General features: G+C 38.6%; 1 protein-coding gene across 12 annotated transcripts in view; it reads left to right on the forward strand.

The window, feature by feature from the left end:
- Positions 1–17,402, forward strand: part of LOC129170635 (nephrocystin-4-like) — a 270,848-nt gene that overhangs the window by 218,670 nt on the left and 34,776 nt on the right. For 10 of the 12 annotated variants that reach the window (XR_008566724.1, XR_008566725.1, XM_054758947.1 and 7 more), the window contains 5 exons: positions 4,464–4,653; positions 6,721–6,804; positions 14,223–14,388; positions 15,731–15,810; positions 16,110–16,195. Coding sequence is in view for 10 of the 12 variants with exons in the window: in XM_054758947.1 (XP_054614922.1) it covers positions 4,464–4,653; positions 6,721–6,804; positions 14,223–14,388; positions 15,731–15,810; positions 16,110–16,195 (606 nt within the window). In the remaining 2 variants the exon portion in view is untranslated. The remainder of the gene's footprint in view (positions 1–4,463; positions 4,654–6,720; positions 6,805–14,222; positions 14,389–15,730; positions 15,811–16,109; positions 16,196–17,402) is intronic. The other 2 variants (XM_054758682.1, XM_054758499.1) reach the window with 1 other exon arrangement.

Genomic DNA, 17,402 nt, shown 5'->3' on the forward strand with positions numbered 1-17,402 from the left:
ATTTTGCATTCAAATAGAAAAATCACTATTTCTCTTAGTAGGCACAGTTTTCTCTGAGAGCGTGGTGGCGAACGAGGTAGCTGTGCATGTTTGTTGTGCTGCATTTTTGTGAGACACTTCTTACAAACCGGAAAGTCCTTATCCGGCTTTGTCCCGTCCACACTATAAAAACCAAAGTGAGTCCACACTTTTAATTTACAAGGATAGTTAGGAGATGAAGTCGTATGACATCCCCATCAGCAGTGTAGCCCATCAATGATGACTTTTCCACCACTTTGTGCCGTGAGCAGAGTTCCGGTCAGTTTTTGATGTTGAAGAAAGTAGTTCCAGCTAGTTGGTGGGGTCAGAAAAGTAAAACGTTTTGCTTCTCCAAGCAGTATGCTTTCAAAAGAGTAATACATTTGCATCACAAAACCATTTTCCACAAAAAGGTCAGACCTCACAATCGCTCGGCATTGTTTTGTCTCCCTGCGTAATCACTGCACACTGCCGCTTGTCTATTGTTGTGTATGTGTTTCACAGTGCTCTCACTTTGGCTCTCTCAATTCACAGCGGTCGTCATCCTCACATGTAAACACTGTGAAACACATGTCAAAAAAATCACAACTATCCCTTTAAACTATGCTGGTGCATCTTTCAGTTTAACTTCCTGAAAACTTCACAAATCCATGTTTCATTTCTTTTTAAAAATAAAACCAAAACTTGTTTTTTCAATATTTATTTCCAAACCGAAAACAAACAAAAAACAATCGTTTTTTTCCAATTTACAATATTGTGCACAATTGGAAAAGGAACAAAACAGATAACAGGTGATTGTCCAATTGTCCAACTTCAATATGTTGCAAGATGTGTTGCCCAGAAGTGGAAAAGAATCAGTTTATCATTTATTTCTTTCCACTTTTTCCACTTACACTGGGGGAGGAGCCCGTCTGCATCACTTACACTGGCGCTGAGACGCTATGGCGTAATTATATTATTTCGGTGTGTGTTGTGACCCTTTCAAAACAACGTGTAATTACGTCAGCAAAAGCCTCCAAGATTGCCATTGTGTGTATTGTTAATTCTCCCATAGGGCCTGTAATACAAAGCAGCAACTTATCCTGGATAAGTTTGAGGATTCAGTGTTGAATATTGTATTAAGATTACGCCTTTACTTATTGTGTACTGTACAAAGTTCTTATTTTGTAATGTGTTGCATCAGGAAGTGACATGACACTCGTGCTGCTGGAATAAAAGGAAGCCTATCTTCGATGATGTGATGTTCATGGTTGTAGTTTGTAACGATAAATGAATACACGCTCAGGCTACATGTTGTTGTCGTGCCTTTGAGGACCGCTGCCTATCTAGTCTTACATTGCCACTGTCATTTATACGCTGGAGCTAACCTGCTCCAGTGTAGGTTAAGTTTGTTCAATACAAAATCAGAGCCAATAACAATACCGCCCACTGACCAATAAGAGATCGCGGTCTATCACGGCCCCGCCCGCTGACCAATCACTTGTCCCTGGGGAAATGGCGACATGGACATGGACATGGACAACACCTCTCACCCCCTACATGACACTGTGGGTTCCCTTAGCAGCTCCTTCAGCAGCAGACTGTTACACCCACGGTGTAAGAAGGAGAGGTTCCGCAGGTCCTTCATACCGACCGCTGTCAGGCTCTACAACACCTGCACCACCTGAACCATGTTGTAGTCACTATGTATTCTTTACTTGCGTATCTTGCTTGCTGCTGTAACAAGTGAATTTCCCTGCTGTGGGATAAATAAAGTACTATACAATACAATCATTTATTGACAATCCTGTGGATATTCACCGCGTCGATTCAATGCAGATAGCAAGAGTTAAAAGCAAGGATATGAAGAGATCAGGGAGAACCCTTTTGATTTTCGTCATGATTTTTATGACGAAAGTTCTAGATTGTTGTTGGAGGGACTGGCTTAAAGCCCGCTTCTGGGTTTGTATGTTTACGATGAGACACGGTGAAACAGAGCGCTTACAGTGCCTATGAAAAAGAAAGACAATAGTTTCCATTTTGAAATATTTTATTTTATTTCACATGTACATTATGTGTTCAGTTGTTTCTGTAAATAAAAGTAAAATTAATCTCAGATCTTCTATTCGTCACTCAGCCAGAGTGAAATTCAGTGCCTCCTTTCGTCATTATTTTATGTTCATTTTGTTAGCTACATCAATGTCCATGTCATTTAAGTGTGTTTTGATATAACACAACAACTACCACAGACACATTTAAGGCATCATACACATGTGACACAACATACCGCTTTGAATATTATTTTTATATTTCATTTTTATTTGTTCACAAGTTCACCTGATATCACCCGGGGTCCAACTGAAAGAATAAAATAGAAAACGATCAACAAAAATAAAACTAAAATAAGGTAGTAATGTAATGCAGTTCATATGTGCAGTGTGTATTTGTTTGTTAATGATGTGGCAAACTTACGCATTCACGTATAGTTGGTGATTTTCTGCCTTTCTGCCTTCCTTCCTGCAGTGAGCAGCTGCAGCCACGTTTCCTTTAGCAAGTATATGCTTCATACTTAATATAATAGATTGTTCTTCCTGAGTTAAGTCACTGTGCTGTCTGTGCAATGTTCATGTTTGTGTTGGTCATTTGCAGCTAACACTGCCTTTTAAAGGTGCAACTTTCACACTGCTTGCATCAAATCCAGGTTGGACAAGTGGGCAACCGACCATTATCCATTTTGTCCATTTTCCAATTGTGCACAAAATCGGAAATCGATAAAATTATTTGTTATGGACCCAAATATAGTGTTCCCTTGCTAGATCGTAGTTCACCTTTTGCAGGTTTGCTGTTTTGTGGATTTCTTTAAGTGCAATTTTATTTTGTTTTTTTTACAGTGTACGAACGCGCATTGTGTTCTGCGTCCTTGTGGTGTATTAGAGGGATCTATGGGTGCTCTGTTGTGTGTCTGTTATTGTATTTACTTTTGCTACCAGTAGAGGGTGTTGTATACTCCTGTGAGAGTTAGACGTCTCCCCCCACCTCGTCAGCCGGCTAAATACAGTATAGAGCCACAACAGTCCTGATTGGCTAAGGGAGAACCCGGCCAATGTGTTGTGCATTCTGATTGGCTGTAGAGCATTGTCAATCAATCTCCTTCGTGCAGCACTGTCATGTTTCTCGTTTTCTAGCGATCATAGTTGTATGAACGCTAGGGCGCCATTATGGAATACATCATTGAATCTTAATTTCATGGAGGACTACGAGGAGGTGTAAATTACTACAACAGGAGCAATATGTTTTAACAAGGATACAAAAACGCTACAGCCAAACCACGCAGGGACGAGGCACATCAGAGGAGTGAATACGGTGAGTCACTTCATTTGTTGTGTCCAAGAGATTGATCATTAAAATTCAAATGAAATTTTACATTTGAGAGTGTTTAAACAAGAGAGAAATGTGAGAAAATTTTACGAAGCTGGACTATTCGCCAAACTGTTGCTGAAGTCCGACGCCTTCCCAATGTTACTTGGTTGTGTTGAAGACTCAAGAGAGCAGGCTGTAAGTAACTGTGTTTCTTTTGTGTAAGTAATTGGACAAAAGGGGTTCGGCAGCTGTCCAGAAGTCCTCGGGAGCATTTGGTAGTGTGACCAATCACAGAGGAGTGGTCTCGGCAGAAGATGTACCTGGAGGAGGCCCGGGGGTGGAGTAAATTACATCCACAGTTTGGGCGGGAGGCAGGAAACATTGCAACATTGCAACATTGCTCTAAGGAAGAGCCCAGTCACCATACGGAGAAAACATGTTTCGGCCGCTTGTACCCGCGATCTTGTCCTTTCAGTCACTACCCAAAAGGCTCAGTTAGGATACCCACAGTTAGAAAGAGTCTTCCTTATACTGTATATGTCTCCTCCTCCTGGCTTCCGTTGTCACTGATGGGGATCTTCTATAGTCTGTCTTTGAGGCTTCAGATAACCCCTAGTTTGTGTTTGAGTGGGTGATGGGTGTCAAAGAGCAGGTAACTGGTCTGTCTAGATAGGTTTTCTGTAGAACTCAATATTGAGGTTTTCATCCATCCCTGTCCACACTTTGTAATGATTAATCTGATTAATTGATGGCCCTAATTTTGAAGCATTTGGTTTTAAGAAAGTATCACAAAAACTCTCCCGTAATCCCCTCCTTTTTAATGTTCTCATACCAGCCAGTAACTCTGTTCTGTTTTTGTGATATGTGATGAATTACCAGTGAATTTACTGAACAGTATCCTGTTCTGAAAATAAATGATGCATTTCAGTTTGCAACTTTGAAAATTGTTGGTGCATGTTGAACTGGAATATTTTATATTGTTTATGTATGTACATATAATATACAGTATATAAGTAGTCCTACTCTAACCCTTGACTGACCACTTAAAAACGGTTTAAAAAGTGTGTTTTTTAATCTCCCTTCTGTGCAATTATCTGTCCATCCAGTGTCATCACCAACACAGAAGAGTGGCAGTACTTTAAACAACTCACAAAAACACCAACCTTGCTGGAGAAGGACATGTTCCACATGGAGGAAGGCGCTCCAGGTCCAAAGGTTTATCTGAGTCCTAAGGAGAGCGTCCACATTCCGCTGAAATACCAGAGCTTCCTTTGTGACCACAACATGGCACCTCAGGTGGGAAGTCAGTCCTGTAGAGTCGTGGTTCCCAAACTTTTCACAGTCCCTTTCAAACATCTGACTGGAAGTCATGCACCCCCACTCCTGCACACTTAAAAAAACATAAACCACAAAATGAAGCATCTTTGATATAATATGAAATATTATTATATATTATGACATTATATAAAAAAAAAATCATGTGACTTATTATTCAACTCCACACATAGACTACTAATTTAAAAAGGAGAGGATTTTAGAGGGGTAAGATATCTCCTGGCAGTTTTGTCTGTTTTATTTTTTATTTTTTTTGGTGAATTTATTTGTATTTCTTTGTGTATTGAGTATTTAAGGGGTGACAAACTGTGGTAAGATGTGGTGAACTGTGATCTTTATGCTCTTTTGCTGTGCTTTGGCCTGCAACAACATGGAAATAATCAGTACAATGCAAATAACGTCACACGTAAACGTAATAATTATAAATAATTATGAAAACAAAGGCACTTAACGTACCGAAATCGTTATTATAATTAGATTTATTAGATTATATAATCATTATTCGTGAAAGCATAGATGTACTTATGCCTGCAAAACTGGGGGCTTTCTAACATACTCAGTACATCCAGTCAACAAACAAATGACAAGCTCATACAGCTCAGAAAACACACTAATTAGTCACAGCACCACGTAAAAAGACCAGCTCTTATTTAGCACACAATATCAATGATCTTGAAAAATCTTCAAGATGAAACACTTTTAATGCACAACGTCATCATCAAACTAACTTACTTGTTCATCTAACTCTCACAGAACAATGAACAACTTCATGATGTCACCTTTCTTCTGCACTGTACTAGCAGCTGTGGCTGTTCTCATGAGGCGTTTGAGCGCATTAAATCTCGCTGTTCGACGCTAATTTAGTCAATGAATGCTGATGAATGCTTGTACCAGTATTTTTGACAATATGCATTGTATTCATTAGGGGTGTCACGAGACACTCGGAGCGAGACGAGACAAGATTTTAACATTACTTTTAAGAAAAGCACCATGAAAAAGTACATGACTGAACAGACTTTTTAATTTAACAGAGTCAAAAAACAATGCAGGTGCATTTTGAAATGTTTATTGTTCCTAAAATTATTAGGATAATATATCATAATAATTATTATATATTAGGGGTTATAAAACATTATAAAATGTTTACACCTAAGCATGATGCTTTAAACTGTTGAACATGTTTCCACAAATTGAAACAAAAACTAAAAATTCTTAGTTGTATTAATGTCGGCAGTTGGAGCTGCTACTTCATGTTGGTGTGTAGTTATGTAAAGTCACATGTAAAAGTGATTGCAGATTGCAGTAGATTAATTGTATGTTTACACTAACAGAACTACAGTTTTCATGATGCTTAGAGTGCAGAGGCAAGAAGTAGGTCAGAATTAGACTCTACTATCACGTTTTGCATTCTTACACTTGCAGGACAGGTAAGAATGAAGGCGCAGGGGTGAAGAGGTTACAATGTTAATAAATAAAAAATAGTTAATAAATGTTTTTATGCTGGTGACAGTTTGACACTGGAACAGATTATTTATGTTTCTATTGTATCCTACGGGAAATGTGTTTACAAACAAGTGTCCTGGACAACTGTGTTAATATAATTATTAATGTAAGTATTGTCATGAATATAAAAGCAGAACTCTCACCATAGCTCTTATATTTGTGTACTTGTATTTGAAGGTTTACCTAATGTGATTTTGCTTTCTTTTTCCTATAGAGGGGTTTTAGTGTGTGAACCCTATGGGAGGAAGATACAGAGTACAGCTGAAATTCATTGATAATGTCATTATACCTACAGCTTCTTCAGACTAGTAAACACGTGTACTGACGCTCACACTTGATGCCCAAAGGACAAACTGTTCTATTCCGACCCCCAGTCCCATCCCCCCAGCCCCCACCCCCGTGCTGCTTTTGTGATCATTTGAATCCTTTTCTCCTCGCTTTAGGTGCATATATAAGATATCCGACACACTCCTTGATAGTTGATCAGTTTTGATAAGCATTCTGCGTCTTATCAAATCCGCACAGGAGCCGAGCTTCCTTCCTCCAAGCAAGAGTTCCATTCAGGCCAAGAAGATTCTGTCCAATATTGTTGCTGCCAAAACCATCAAGGTAAAGAGAGTGTGTGTGTTGTGCTGAAGCTTCATCCATTATATCCTCCCGGGGTTGGGGGAATCATGTTTACCTCCTGTTTGATTTCATTATTAGCTGAAAATCTATTAAGTAGGAACTTGCAGCTTCCACCCTCCTCTCTTTGAAGTGCCAAAAATTTTAAGTTAAGTTACACTATAGAAAAGACAAGTGATATGCTGGGAATCACATTTATCTTGTTTATCTTTTATATATATATATATATATACAGTATATATAATCAACTGGAAACACAAGTTTAAGCGTTAAAAGTGCCTCTAAAGGGGAGGACAGTTTGACACGTTTTGTTAATCTGGTTAAATGAAGCGTGCAGGCTAATTATGGCTGAAGTTACTTTCCCATTTCACACATCGTTAATAATATGTAAAAAGTTTGAAGCTGGCAGAAACAATGTGAATATGACAGAGATAAGACCATGTGCTTTTTTAAAATAATCTTCCTGGGATGTAATTTACTCTGCAGAAGCATCACGGTACAGCTGTCAGCAAAATTTATTTTTGCAACGTGTGATTCTGTAGAAAGTGAGGTTTCGTTGCTGTCTTTTTGGGCATGAGCATGATTTAGTCTGGGCTCACTTGACTTTAAACTGCTAGAAAGATGTCAATTAGTCCTGCGTCACTTTGACAGCTCACTTTTCAGGTTTTTATTTTTTTTTAATTTTATTATATTATTTCTTGTAATTTTTATTTATTGCCTGTAATTATTTTTTTCCTGGTAAACTTAATTCCATTTGTATAATATCCCATTTGTTTGCATTTGTATTATTTATTTTACTTTGTATCTTACTAACAGTTATTGTATTATATTATTTTATTCATGTTTTTTATTTATTTATTATTTTGGGGTTCAACTTTGCCTTTGAGAAAGAAAAAGGAGGAAAGAAAACCACAATGAAAGAGAACCTCACTCCAGACCAGAGGCCTGTACTATGAAGCAGGATTTCTTCTCGTCCAGGATAAATTTGAGGATTATCTCCCGATACAATGGTGTGAAAAAGTGTTTGCCCACTTCCTGATTTCTTATTTTTTTGCATGTTTGTCACACTTAAATGTTTCAGATCATCAAACAAATTCAAATATTAGTCAATGACAACACAACTGAACACAAAATGCAGTTTTTAAATAAAACGTTTTATTATTAAGGGAGGAAAAAATCCAAACCTACATGGCTCTGTGTGAAAAAGTGATTGCCCCCTCGTTAAAACATGCCTTAATTGTGGTCTGTCACACCTGAGTTCAATTTCTCCAGCCGCAACAAGGCTTGATTACTGCCACATCTGTTGTCAATCAAGAAATCACTTAAGTAGGACCTCCCTGACAAAGTGAAGTAGACCAAAAGATCCTCAAAAGCTAAACATCATGCCAGGATCTAAAGAAATTGAGGAACAAATGAGAAAGAAAGTAACTGAGACCAGATCAGTCTGGAAAATGTTAAATAAAGCCATTTCTAAAGCTTTGGGATTGCAGCGAACTGCAGTGGGAGACATTATCCACAAATGGAGAAAACACGGTACAGTGGTGAACCAACCAGGAGTGGACGGCCAACCAAAATTACCACAAGAGCGCAGCGACTACTCATCCAAGAGGTCACATAGACCCCACAACAACATCCAAAGAACTGCAGGCCGCGCTAGCCTCAGTTAAGGTCAGTGTTCATGACTCCACCATAAGAAACACACTAGGCAAAAACGAGTTCCAAGACGAAAACCACTGCTGAACAAAAAGAACATTAAGGGCCGTCTCAATTTTTCCAGAAAACCCTCTTGATGATCCCCACGACCTTTGGGAAAATACTCTGTGGCCTGACAAGACACAAGTTTAACTTTTTAGAAGGTGTGTGTCCCATTACATCTGACGTAAAAGTAACGCCACATTTCAGAAAAAGAACCATCATACCAACAGTAAAAGGTGGTGGTGGTAGTGTGATGGTCTGAGGCATTTTTGCTGCTTCAGGACCTGGAAGACTTGTTGTGATAAATGGAAGCACTAATTCCGCTGTCTACCAAAAAATCCTGAAGGAGAATGTCCCGTCATCTGTTCGTGACCTCAAGCTGAACTTGGGTTGTACAGCAGGACAATGATCCAAAACACCAGCAAGTCCACCTCTGAATGGCTGAGGGAAAATAAAATTAAGTATATGGAGTGGCCTGGTCAAAGTCCTGACCTGAATCCCATGGAGATGCTTTGGCATGACCTTAAAAAGACGGTTCATGCTGGAAAACCCTCCAATGTGGCTGAATTACAACAATTTTGCAAAGATGAGTGGGCCAATATTCCTCCATAGTGCTTTAAGAGACTCACTGCAAGTTATCACAAATGCTTGATGGCGGCTGTTGCTGATAAAGGTGGCCCAACCAGTTATTAGGTTTAGGGGCAATCACTTTTTCATGCAGGGCCATGTAGGTTTGACTTTTTTTGTCCCTTAAGAATAAATAGTTTCATTCAAAAACTGCATTTTGTGTTCACTTGTGTTGTCATCACTTAATATTTAAATTTGTTTGATGATCTGAAACAGTTAAGTGTGACAAACATGCAAAAAACATTGGAAATCAGGAAGGGGGCTTTTTCACACCACTGTATATAGTACAGTAGATCCTTGTTTTTCGCAGTTAATTGGTTCCACATGCGCCAATGATAAGTGAATTTCCGCCAAATAGGATTCCTTCTTTATAAATTGAATATTTTCATTGTTAGAGCATAGAAAACCTGTTTACAACCTTCTAAATACATTTTTTAGAATTATTAGAGCTCTCGAGACATGAAATAACACCCCTGTAGTCACTTTTACACATATATTACCCAATACAGTAGACATAATAGAAAATTAGACATCTTATACATAACTGCAACATAACATAAACTCACACGTTAGATTTGAAAGTGTACTAGTGGCTATTGTCTCATCAGTGTAACGTTACTGACAGCTAGTAACCAGTGTAGAATACTACAGTGATGCCCTTTTTTGTGGTTAAGGATAGACTTGCGTCGCCGATGCACTTCAATCGCCTTGTTAACAAGCAGAGAACTCATATGCAGTGAACATTTACACAGGAGCTGCTGTCGGCCACAACTCACGCCTGTAACTCGCACTCTCCACACTGCTATCCATGCTCACACACGTCAATTCCCAGGCCCGCCCCTTAAAGGCGCACACAATAAGTCACAGATATTATACTACATATCACGTCTTCTTAATGCGGTATGTTTGTATATTTGTTCATTTAGTCATTTTTATGCTTGAAAATGCCTACTTTAGGCCAGGAATACGTAAAATTTGATTAAATATTTTTTATTAATAACTGGCCATAGTCAAACGCAAAACAGTAATAATTTATTTATTTATTTATTTTGAAAAAAGGGGATAGAGTGGTGATGTGGTGAAGCTAACCTGCTTTGTCGCAAGTTGTATTTGAGAATAAGAAATCAGAGCCGATAAAAACACCACCTACTGAACAATCAGTTGTCTTTGAAAGTGACATCATAGATCATTGACAATCCTGTGGCAATCTGGGAAGATTGTAAGAGTTGAAAGCAAGGATTTGCCACCTTCAACATCACGGGCTCCTCTCTGTCTTGGTTGAAGTCATATCCTGCTAACAGACAACAGTTCATCCACATCAACAACTGCTTCCCCTCCACTGCTCCCTTACCACAAGACGTCCCCCAGGGTTCAATGCTTGGACCTCTCCTGTTCATGTTCTACATTCTCCCGCCGGAAGCATAATTGTTTAATTGTTATGTTATGGCCAATCATAATTGTTATGGCATTCATTCCCACTGCTAAGCTGATGACATATAGCTTTACCTTGCCACCAAGTCCACAAACTCTCAAACCCACTCCACCCTTACCCACTGCCTAACAGAAATCAAAACCTGGATGCAAAAAAATGTTCTCAAACTGAACTGCAATAAATCTGACATAAATCCTGATTGGCCCAAAAAACATAACTAAATCCACCTATAACTTCAACATTGACACCACCACCCTCCCTTCATCCTCAATCATCCGTTACCTTGCCGTTTTCTCTGACCCAAAACTCTTCTTTGAACCAAATATTAACCAAATAACCTGAACCCCAGTCTTTCCTCTAAAAAATATTGCCAGAATTTGCTTATCCCTCTCCTTCACTGTTGCTGAAACTCTCATCCACAGCATCCAGAATTGACTATTGCAGTAACATTCTCTATGGTACACCCACCAGAACACGGAATAAACTCCAGTACATACAAAACCTTTCCATTCGCCTCCTGACACACACCCACTCCCATGACCACATCACCCCTGTCTTTCAGAACCTCCACTGGTTCCCCAGCTTCACCGCATCCATTTCCAAATCTCCTCTTACCGTACAGACCTGCATCACCTATCATCTGTTTATAACAGTCCTGACATTTTTCCCCCAAAGATTGTGCCATTATACGGGAAGTGGCCACTAACGCGTTGTTTTGCCAAGAGGCGGGTGAACAACCCATTGTAATGCAGTCATGTACCAGCCAGACCGGGCCACAATAACAACAACCCTATTGTGACAACCCCCAGGGGACCCACTTCACCAGGGACATAAATAGGGAACACACCTAAAATGTTACTATTGAAGAAGCCGAAAGGTGGACGAAAAGTGAAAGGACGTCAACAAACAAGAAGAATCCAGTTGACTTCAATGAGTCCTCATATACAGTATGATACGTTTTACTTTGCATTTGCATTATTTATTTTACTTTATTTAATTTTGCTATTGATTAATTTAGATTTTTGTCATTATTAATTTTGATTTTATTTGTATTTTTATTCATTTAAATTTTCATGGTCAACTTTGTCTTCAAGAGTCCACATGCATGATACCCCTTTTCTTTGCATTTTTTGCATTTGCCTTATTTATTTTCCTTTGTCATTTATCATCATAGAGCTACTTGTTTTTCTTAAAAAGCCATTGTACTGGACAGTGCATACGTTTTGGGAGTATTCAACTCTCAATGCACCGCTAAATGAAATATTTACACTATAGACACACTCGGTCTATAGTAGTTTGTTTTCTACAACAACAAAAACATCCTGAATCCTGTCAAGAGGTCAGGTCTAGATTAAATATGCATCCTGTTTAAACTGACAGGTTTCTGCTCCCACAGTCAGTCAAAACATCACCAGAGCCACATATGGGCCGCTTATGCAGGTCAGCGTGGGCCTGCAAATCTGATACGTCAACAGTTTGCACAGCTGCTCTTTGGCAGGGATTCATGTCTGTCAACTTGAGAGGCAAATAGCAAAACATGAAAATGCACAAATTACTGTAGTTTGTAGTCCTCCCCAATACCAGGGCATAACTTACAGTAACTAATAATTAGCCTGTATCCCCAATATTAGTTATCGAATGTGGCTTCTTGCCTTAGAAAGTGCTATTTTCAGAGGCTCAACTTTATGAAATGCATGTAAAATGTGTGCATTACAATAAAGTGATCATAATTTTAATCAAATATCTGGAAACATTAGCTATTTTTTACTGTTTCTAAAAAGCCACAAGATTGCCAAAAAAGTCAGTGGTGCCAAATGTTCTCCATCAAAGACCACGGACAGAAAAATGTAAGAATGTGGGGGGCCACTTTGATACATTTTGTTGCCAACAAATTCATTGCAGTATATGCTGAGTAATCTGAACAAAACATCGACATCTTAGCTTTGTGTCATAGGCAACAAAGCAAATTTGTGTAACATCTAATAACATACAGTATCTCATTAATAATTCCATCCATCCATCCTTTTTCTATGCCGCTTATCTTCACTAGGGTCGCGGATATGCTGGAGCCTATCCCAGCTGACTTCGGGCGACAGGCGGGGTACACCCTGGACTGGTCGCCAGTCAATCGCAGGGCACAAACAACCATTCACACTCACATTCATACCTATGGACAATTTAGAGTCACCAATTAACCTAACATGCATGTTTTTGGAATGTGGGAGGAAACCGGAGTACTCGGAGAAAACCCACGCACGCACGGGGAGAACATGCAAACTCCACACTGAGATGCCCAAATGAAGAGTCTAACCCAGATCTTCCCGATCTCCCGAGTGTGTGGCCAACATGCGAACCACTAGGCCACCGTGCGACCCCTCATTAATAATTAATTTACTTTATTTTTAGATTATGCCAAGGGCCATTAAAAACTGCGGGTCGATAATGACCCCCAGGCTGCACATTGGACACCACTGCTTGAAGCGGAAAATATTTTAACAACATTCATATTTTGCTCTATTGGAGATGGCCTCAAGCTCATGGTTTTGATTTATTCCTCAACAAGCATTTGTCTGTGCCCTCTCATGGAGGACTTTTTGGAACTCTTTATTTGATTTGGAGCTAAGCAGTTAGAATGGAATGTAATTTAATCATAGTTTGAAATCCATGTAAAAAAAAAAGATGCAAAATCAATAACAAAAAAACAAAAGGTTGACTGTCTGAATTAAGACTAATTAAATTTGCATGAAAGCAGCAACGAGCCTACAAGATGGAAAGTATATATTGTTCGCTATGATTTGCTCTTTTGTGCTCTTTAAGCAAGGGTGGGCAACCTATGGCTTGTGGGCCATCAATGGCCCACATGAGCATTTGATCCGGGCTGCCATGCAATTCTAAAAACGAATAATATCCAATAATATTGTCCGACCGACATGACATGATATAAAAATGAGATATTGAATTATATTGGCATTGTTTTTTTCTGCTGGTAGTGATATTGGATCAAGTATTGCCTGGTTTTTGGCCAAATAAATGGTTAATATGCAGTATGTGCGGTCTTGTGACCTTTACCGGCACGTAAGTAATGACCTCATCAAACGGTGTCGTGCGCCACAGAGCAACATGTTTGCTAGGTCAGGATGTCTACAGTCTGGAATTATTTACAGGGTTTGCCTACAGATTGTAAATATGCAAAGGGGGAGTAAGGCGTCTTGTATTGCATATTGCAGTATTTGTCGTATTTTGCTCTAACAATATTTACATTATTTGTGATATGCATCTATTGGCTTCACAGTAAAAGAAGCATAATGTGTTGGTTCATTTCAAGAGGTGTGATGTGAGATGTGTGTCAGTAGTTTGAGGAAAGAGCTGCTGCATATATTGGTGTCGGTTGATTTTGGTATCATAAATTGCGTGCTGGACAGTATCGGCCAGTCAGATAATGGTAACAAAGCCAATATGGAGCATCTCTTCTAAAAAACATATTTTAAAAAATCTGAGGAGTTGTTATAAAAAAAAAAGCCCAAAACCATTTAACTCACAAATGCTCATAATACTGTATGTACTGATAAGCATCTGTTGAATTGTTGATCATATGAAATGTGACCACATGTAGATGGCAGCTATCCTACTTGAACTTCACTCTCTGCAGGTTTCTTTCAAAGCAGAAAACGGCGATCCAATAGCCATCTGCCAGGTGATCGTGGAGCCAACACCTCACGTTGTCAACCAGACGTTCAGACTTTACCACCCGGAGCTCAGTTTCCTCAAGAAGAACATCCGTTTGCCGCCATGGCACGTTCTGTCTGGCAGCACAGGTTACTGCACATATTGATTTATTATTACCATATTATTACCGCATTGACCCAAACATATAAAAGTTTTTTTTTTTTTTCCCTAAAAACAGTCTGAAAAAGACGTGTCATGGGGGGCAATCACTTTTCCTCCCTTAATCATAAAAAATGGCATTTAAAAACTGCATTTTGTGTTCAGTTGTGTTGTCATTGACTAATACACGCAACAAAAATATAAACGCAACTCTTTTGTTTTTGCTCCCATTTTCTATGAGATGAACTCAAAGATCTAAAACGTTTTCCACATACACAATATCACCATTTCTCTCAAATATTGTTCACAAATCTGTGATAGTGAGCACTTCTGTGCACTTATCATGGTGTCTAATCAGCATCTTGATATGGCACACCTGTGAGGTGGGATGGATTATCTCAGCAAAGGAGAAGTGCTCACTATCACAGATTTAGACAGATTTGTGAACAATATTTGATGGTGATATTGTGTATGTGGAAAAAGTTTTAGATCTTTGAGTTCATCTCATAAAAAATGGGAGCAAAAACAATATATTTTTGTTGAGTGTATTTTAATTTCTTTGATGATCTGAAACATTTGTGACAAACATGGAAAAAAAATAAAAAATCAGGACGGGTGCAAACACTTCTTCACACCACGGTATATCATTACAATTCCATATTAATGTTTAATACAAATTGGAAAAAAGTGTGTATTAAACGCTTACATTTAGAATTTTTTAAGTATTTCCGTGCGTCCCCTCTAAGGCAAGTATCTTCAACCACTGGGCCGTGAACCGGGCCGCTGAAAATAATAATAACATTGCTCATGCTCGTCGTTTCCATGCTAATGAGCCAAACTGCCTGTGTGTTCGTTGTGTGCGGGAGAAGTTGGTTGTTTGGTCTTTTCGGAGTAAAGTAAGTAACTACCCAGAACTTTCCACAATGGTATTGAAGACCACCTGATCCAGTAAAACATGCTGCGCCATTGTCACCACACACATCAAAGCATGCTATTATCGTACCAATGGTGAATGAGTGCTCATTTTGTAGTTTTAATTTGGTGTTGTTCTTTTTTGTTGTTTTGACAGTAGCATTAGATTACTATATCAGAACACTAATAGCATCTGACCACAGGTACAATAACCTTTTATAATAAATAAATCACTATATCAATGAGTAGACAAAGTAGAGAACTTTCTATTGTCCACTTCTTTTATATTTTAATATCAACCAAAAAAAAATTTTAAGGCACTTTGACAAGAAAATACAAAAAATACATTATGAAGGACGCCATGCAGCTCTAAACCGATGCATTAATGTGCTTGTCTATGTGTCTTCCTCATGGCTTAAGCAGTTGGAGGCACAGGTGCCAAGACTCACATTTCTGTATGCTGTAGTGACCCCAACATCATCTGCCAGACTGTGACGCTGGTAAGAGAAGCATGTCCTCTTCCTTTATACAGTACAGTATGTCTCTCTCTGCCCACTAATGTAAGCAGGGGATTAATTACCCAACTGGTAGCTTTAGCACCGTGTTTTGTTTAGTAGTTAGAACACTTGCAAGCATTCTTTGGAATGAGTTGAGCACCTTTTTTGAAAGCACAAAAGGCTTCTTCTTACATAACATGCTAATGAGTTTATTGTTGTTTTTTGCAGTTTCAGCCTCCTTTTGTCTTTTGGTACGCTTCCTTTTTTTTACTATTTATCATTTCTTCTGTTTTTCTGACTAGGTGCCAGGAGAGCCTCAGGACGTATACTTGAAAGTACCTGGCAGTCCTTGTCCCAACATCAAAATGTTCTATGTCATGGTTTTCATGTGAGTATACCGGACACAACATTAAGTACACCTGCACAATATTTAAAAAAAATAATGGATGGTTTCTGAATATTTTCTGAAAGCACTGTGTATTAAAAATCTCATTTACAAAGATACTGTTTTGATTTGCACTGTAAAGAGAAGTAATATGTCCTTTTTTAAAACATGGTTTATGTTTAATTTAGAGTTTAATTTTAGGTTACATATACTCTATACCAGGGGTCTTCAATTAAAATTGAGTAAAGTCCGTGAATTCAATTTTTTTCACAGTGAAGCTCCGAACCTTATTTTGCTATACATTGCACCAAACAGACTAGCTCATATCAATATGAAATGTATGAAACCCTGCACACCACCCCATTGTTTCAGTACAACACAGTTATCTTGGCACCTAAATTGCATTTAAAAGAATACGGGGCCAAATTTGCTTGACTGTACAAACAATGGATGAACACAAGAGGCTTATTTTTAAGTTACATAACTGCACCAATTTCTCTGAAAAAACAATATGAAATAACAATTTAATAAGTGTCTCTTTAACAGAAACGCTGCGACAGTACACCCTCTTAAAGTTTCAGATTTTCTTGTTATTGTTGTAGCTGACATTGGGATTTGCCTGATTTTGTCACACAATTCATCTTTTTGTTTCCCTTTGAGTTAGATCTCTGCAGCAGAAACATTCCTTCACAACAAAATGTTTTTGTTTTGCTCCAATATCCATGCAATCTTTAGGGAACACTCATTTGCACATTGCTGTGCTGTAAATGAATGTGTTATGACTTTTGTAAATTTTTCATACTGGGCTCTAAGCGCCATTATTTTCCGCTCTTTCATTAGACTTGGATGGATAATTCCCCTCGAATGATTTGTGTCTTGTCAGGTAATGTTGCATCACATTTGTGCTTTTGACCAGCGCTACAGTTTCAGAGCATATGAGACACAGCGGTTTGGCACTGGATTCTGGAAGAATTAACATGTATTGGTCCGTCCTTTCACTTTTAAATGTTCTCTTTTTTCAGCTTTTCTTACTTTTGAGCAAGCCCTTGTTCTCTCATTCACTTCTTGGCAAGTAAGAAAAATAAATAAATTATTTCATTGACTCATTATGAGTGACGTCACCACGTCTGCTGTCACGTAACCGTAATAACTGAACTAATTATGCCCGCAAACTGCAGAAATTGACGAGAAACCCATTTTAGATTTTTTT

The sequence above is a fragment of the Dunckerocampus dactyliophorus genome, chromosome 1 (genome assembly GCF_027744805.1).
Source record: "Dunckerocampus dactyliophorus isolate RoL2022-P2 chromosome 1, RoL_Ddac_1.1, whole genome shotgun sequence".
Classification (NCBI taxonomy): Eukaryota; Metazoa; Chordata; class Actinopteri; order Syngnathiformes; family Syngnathidae; genus Dunckerocampus; species Dunckerocampus dactyliophorus.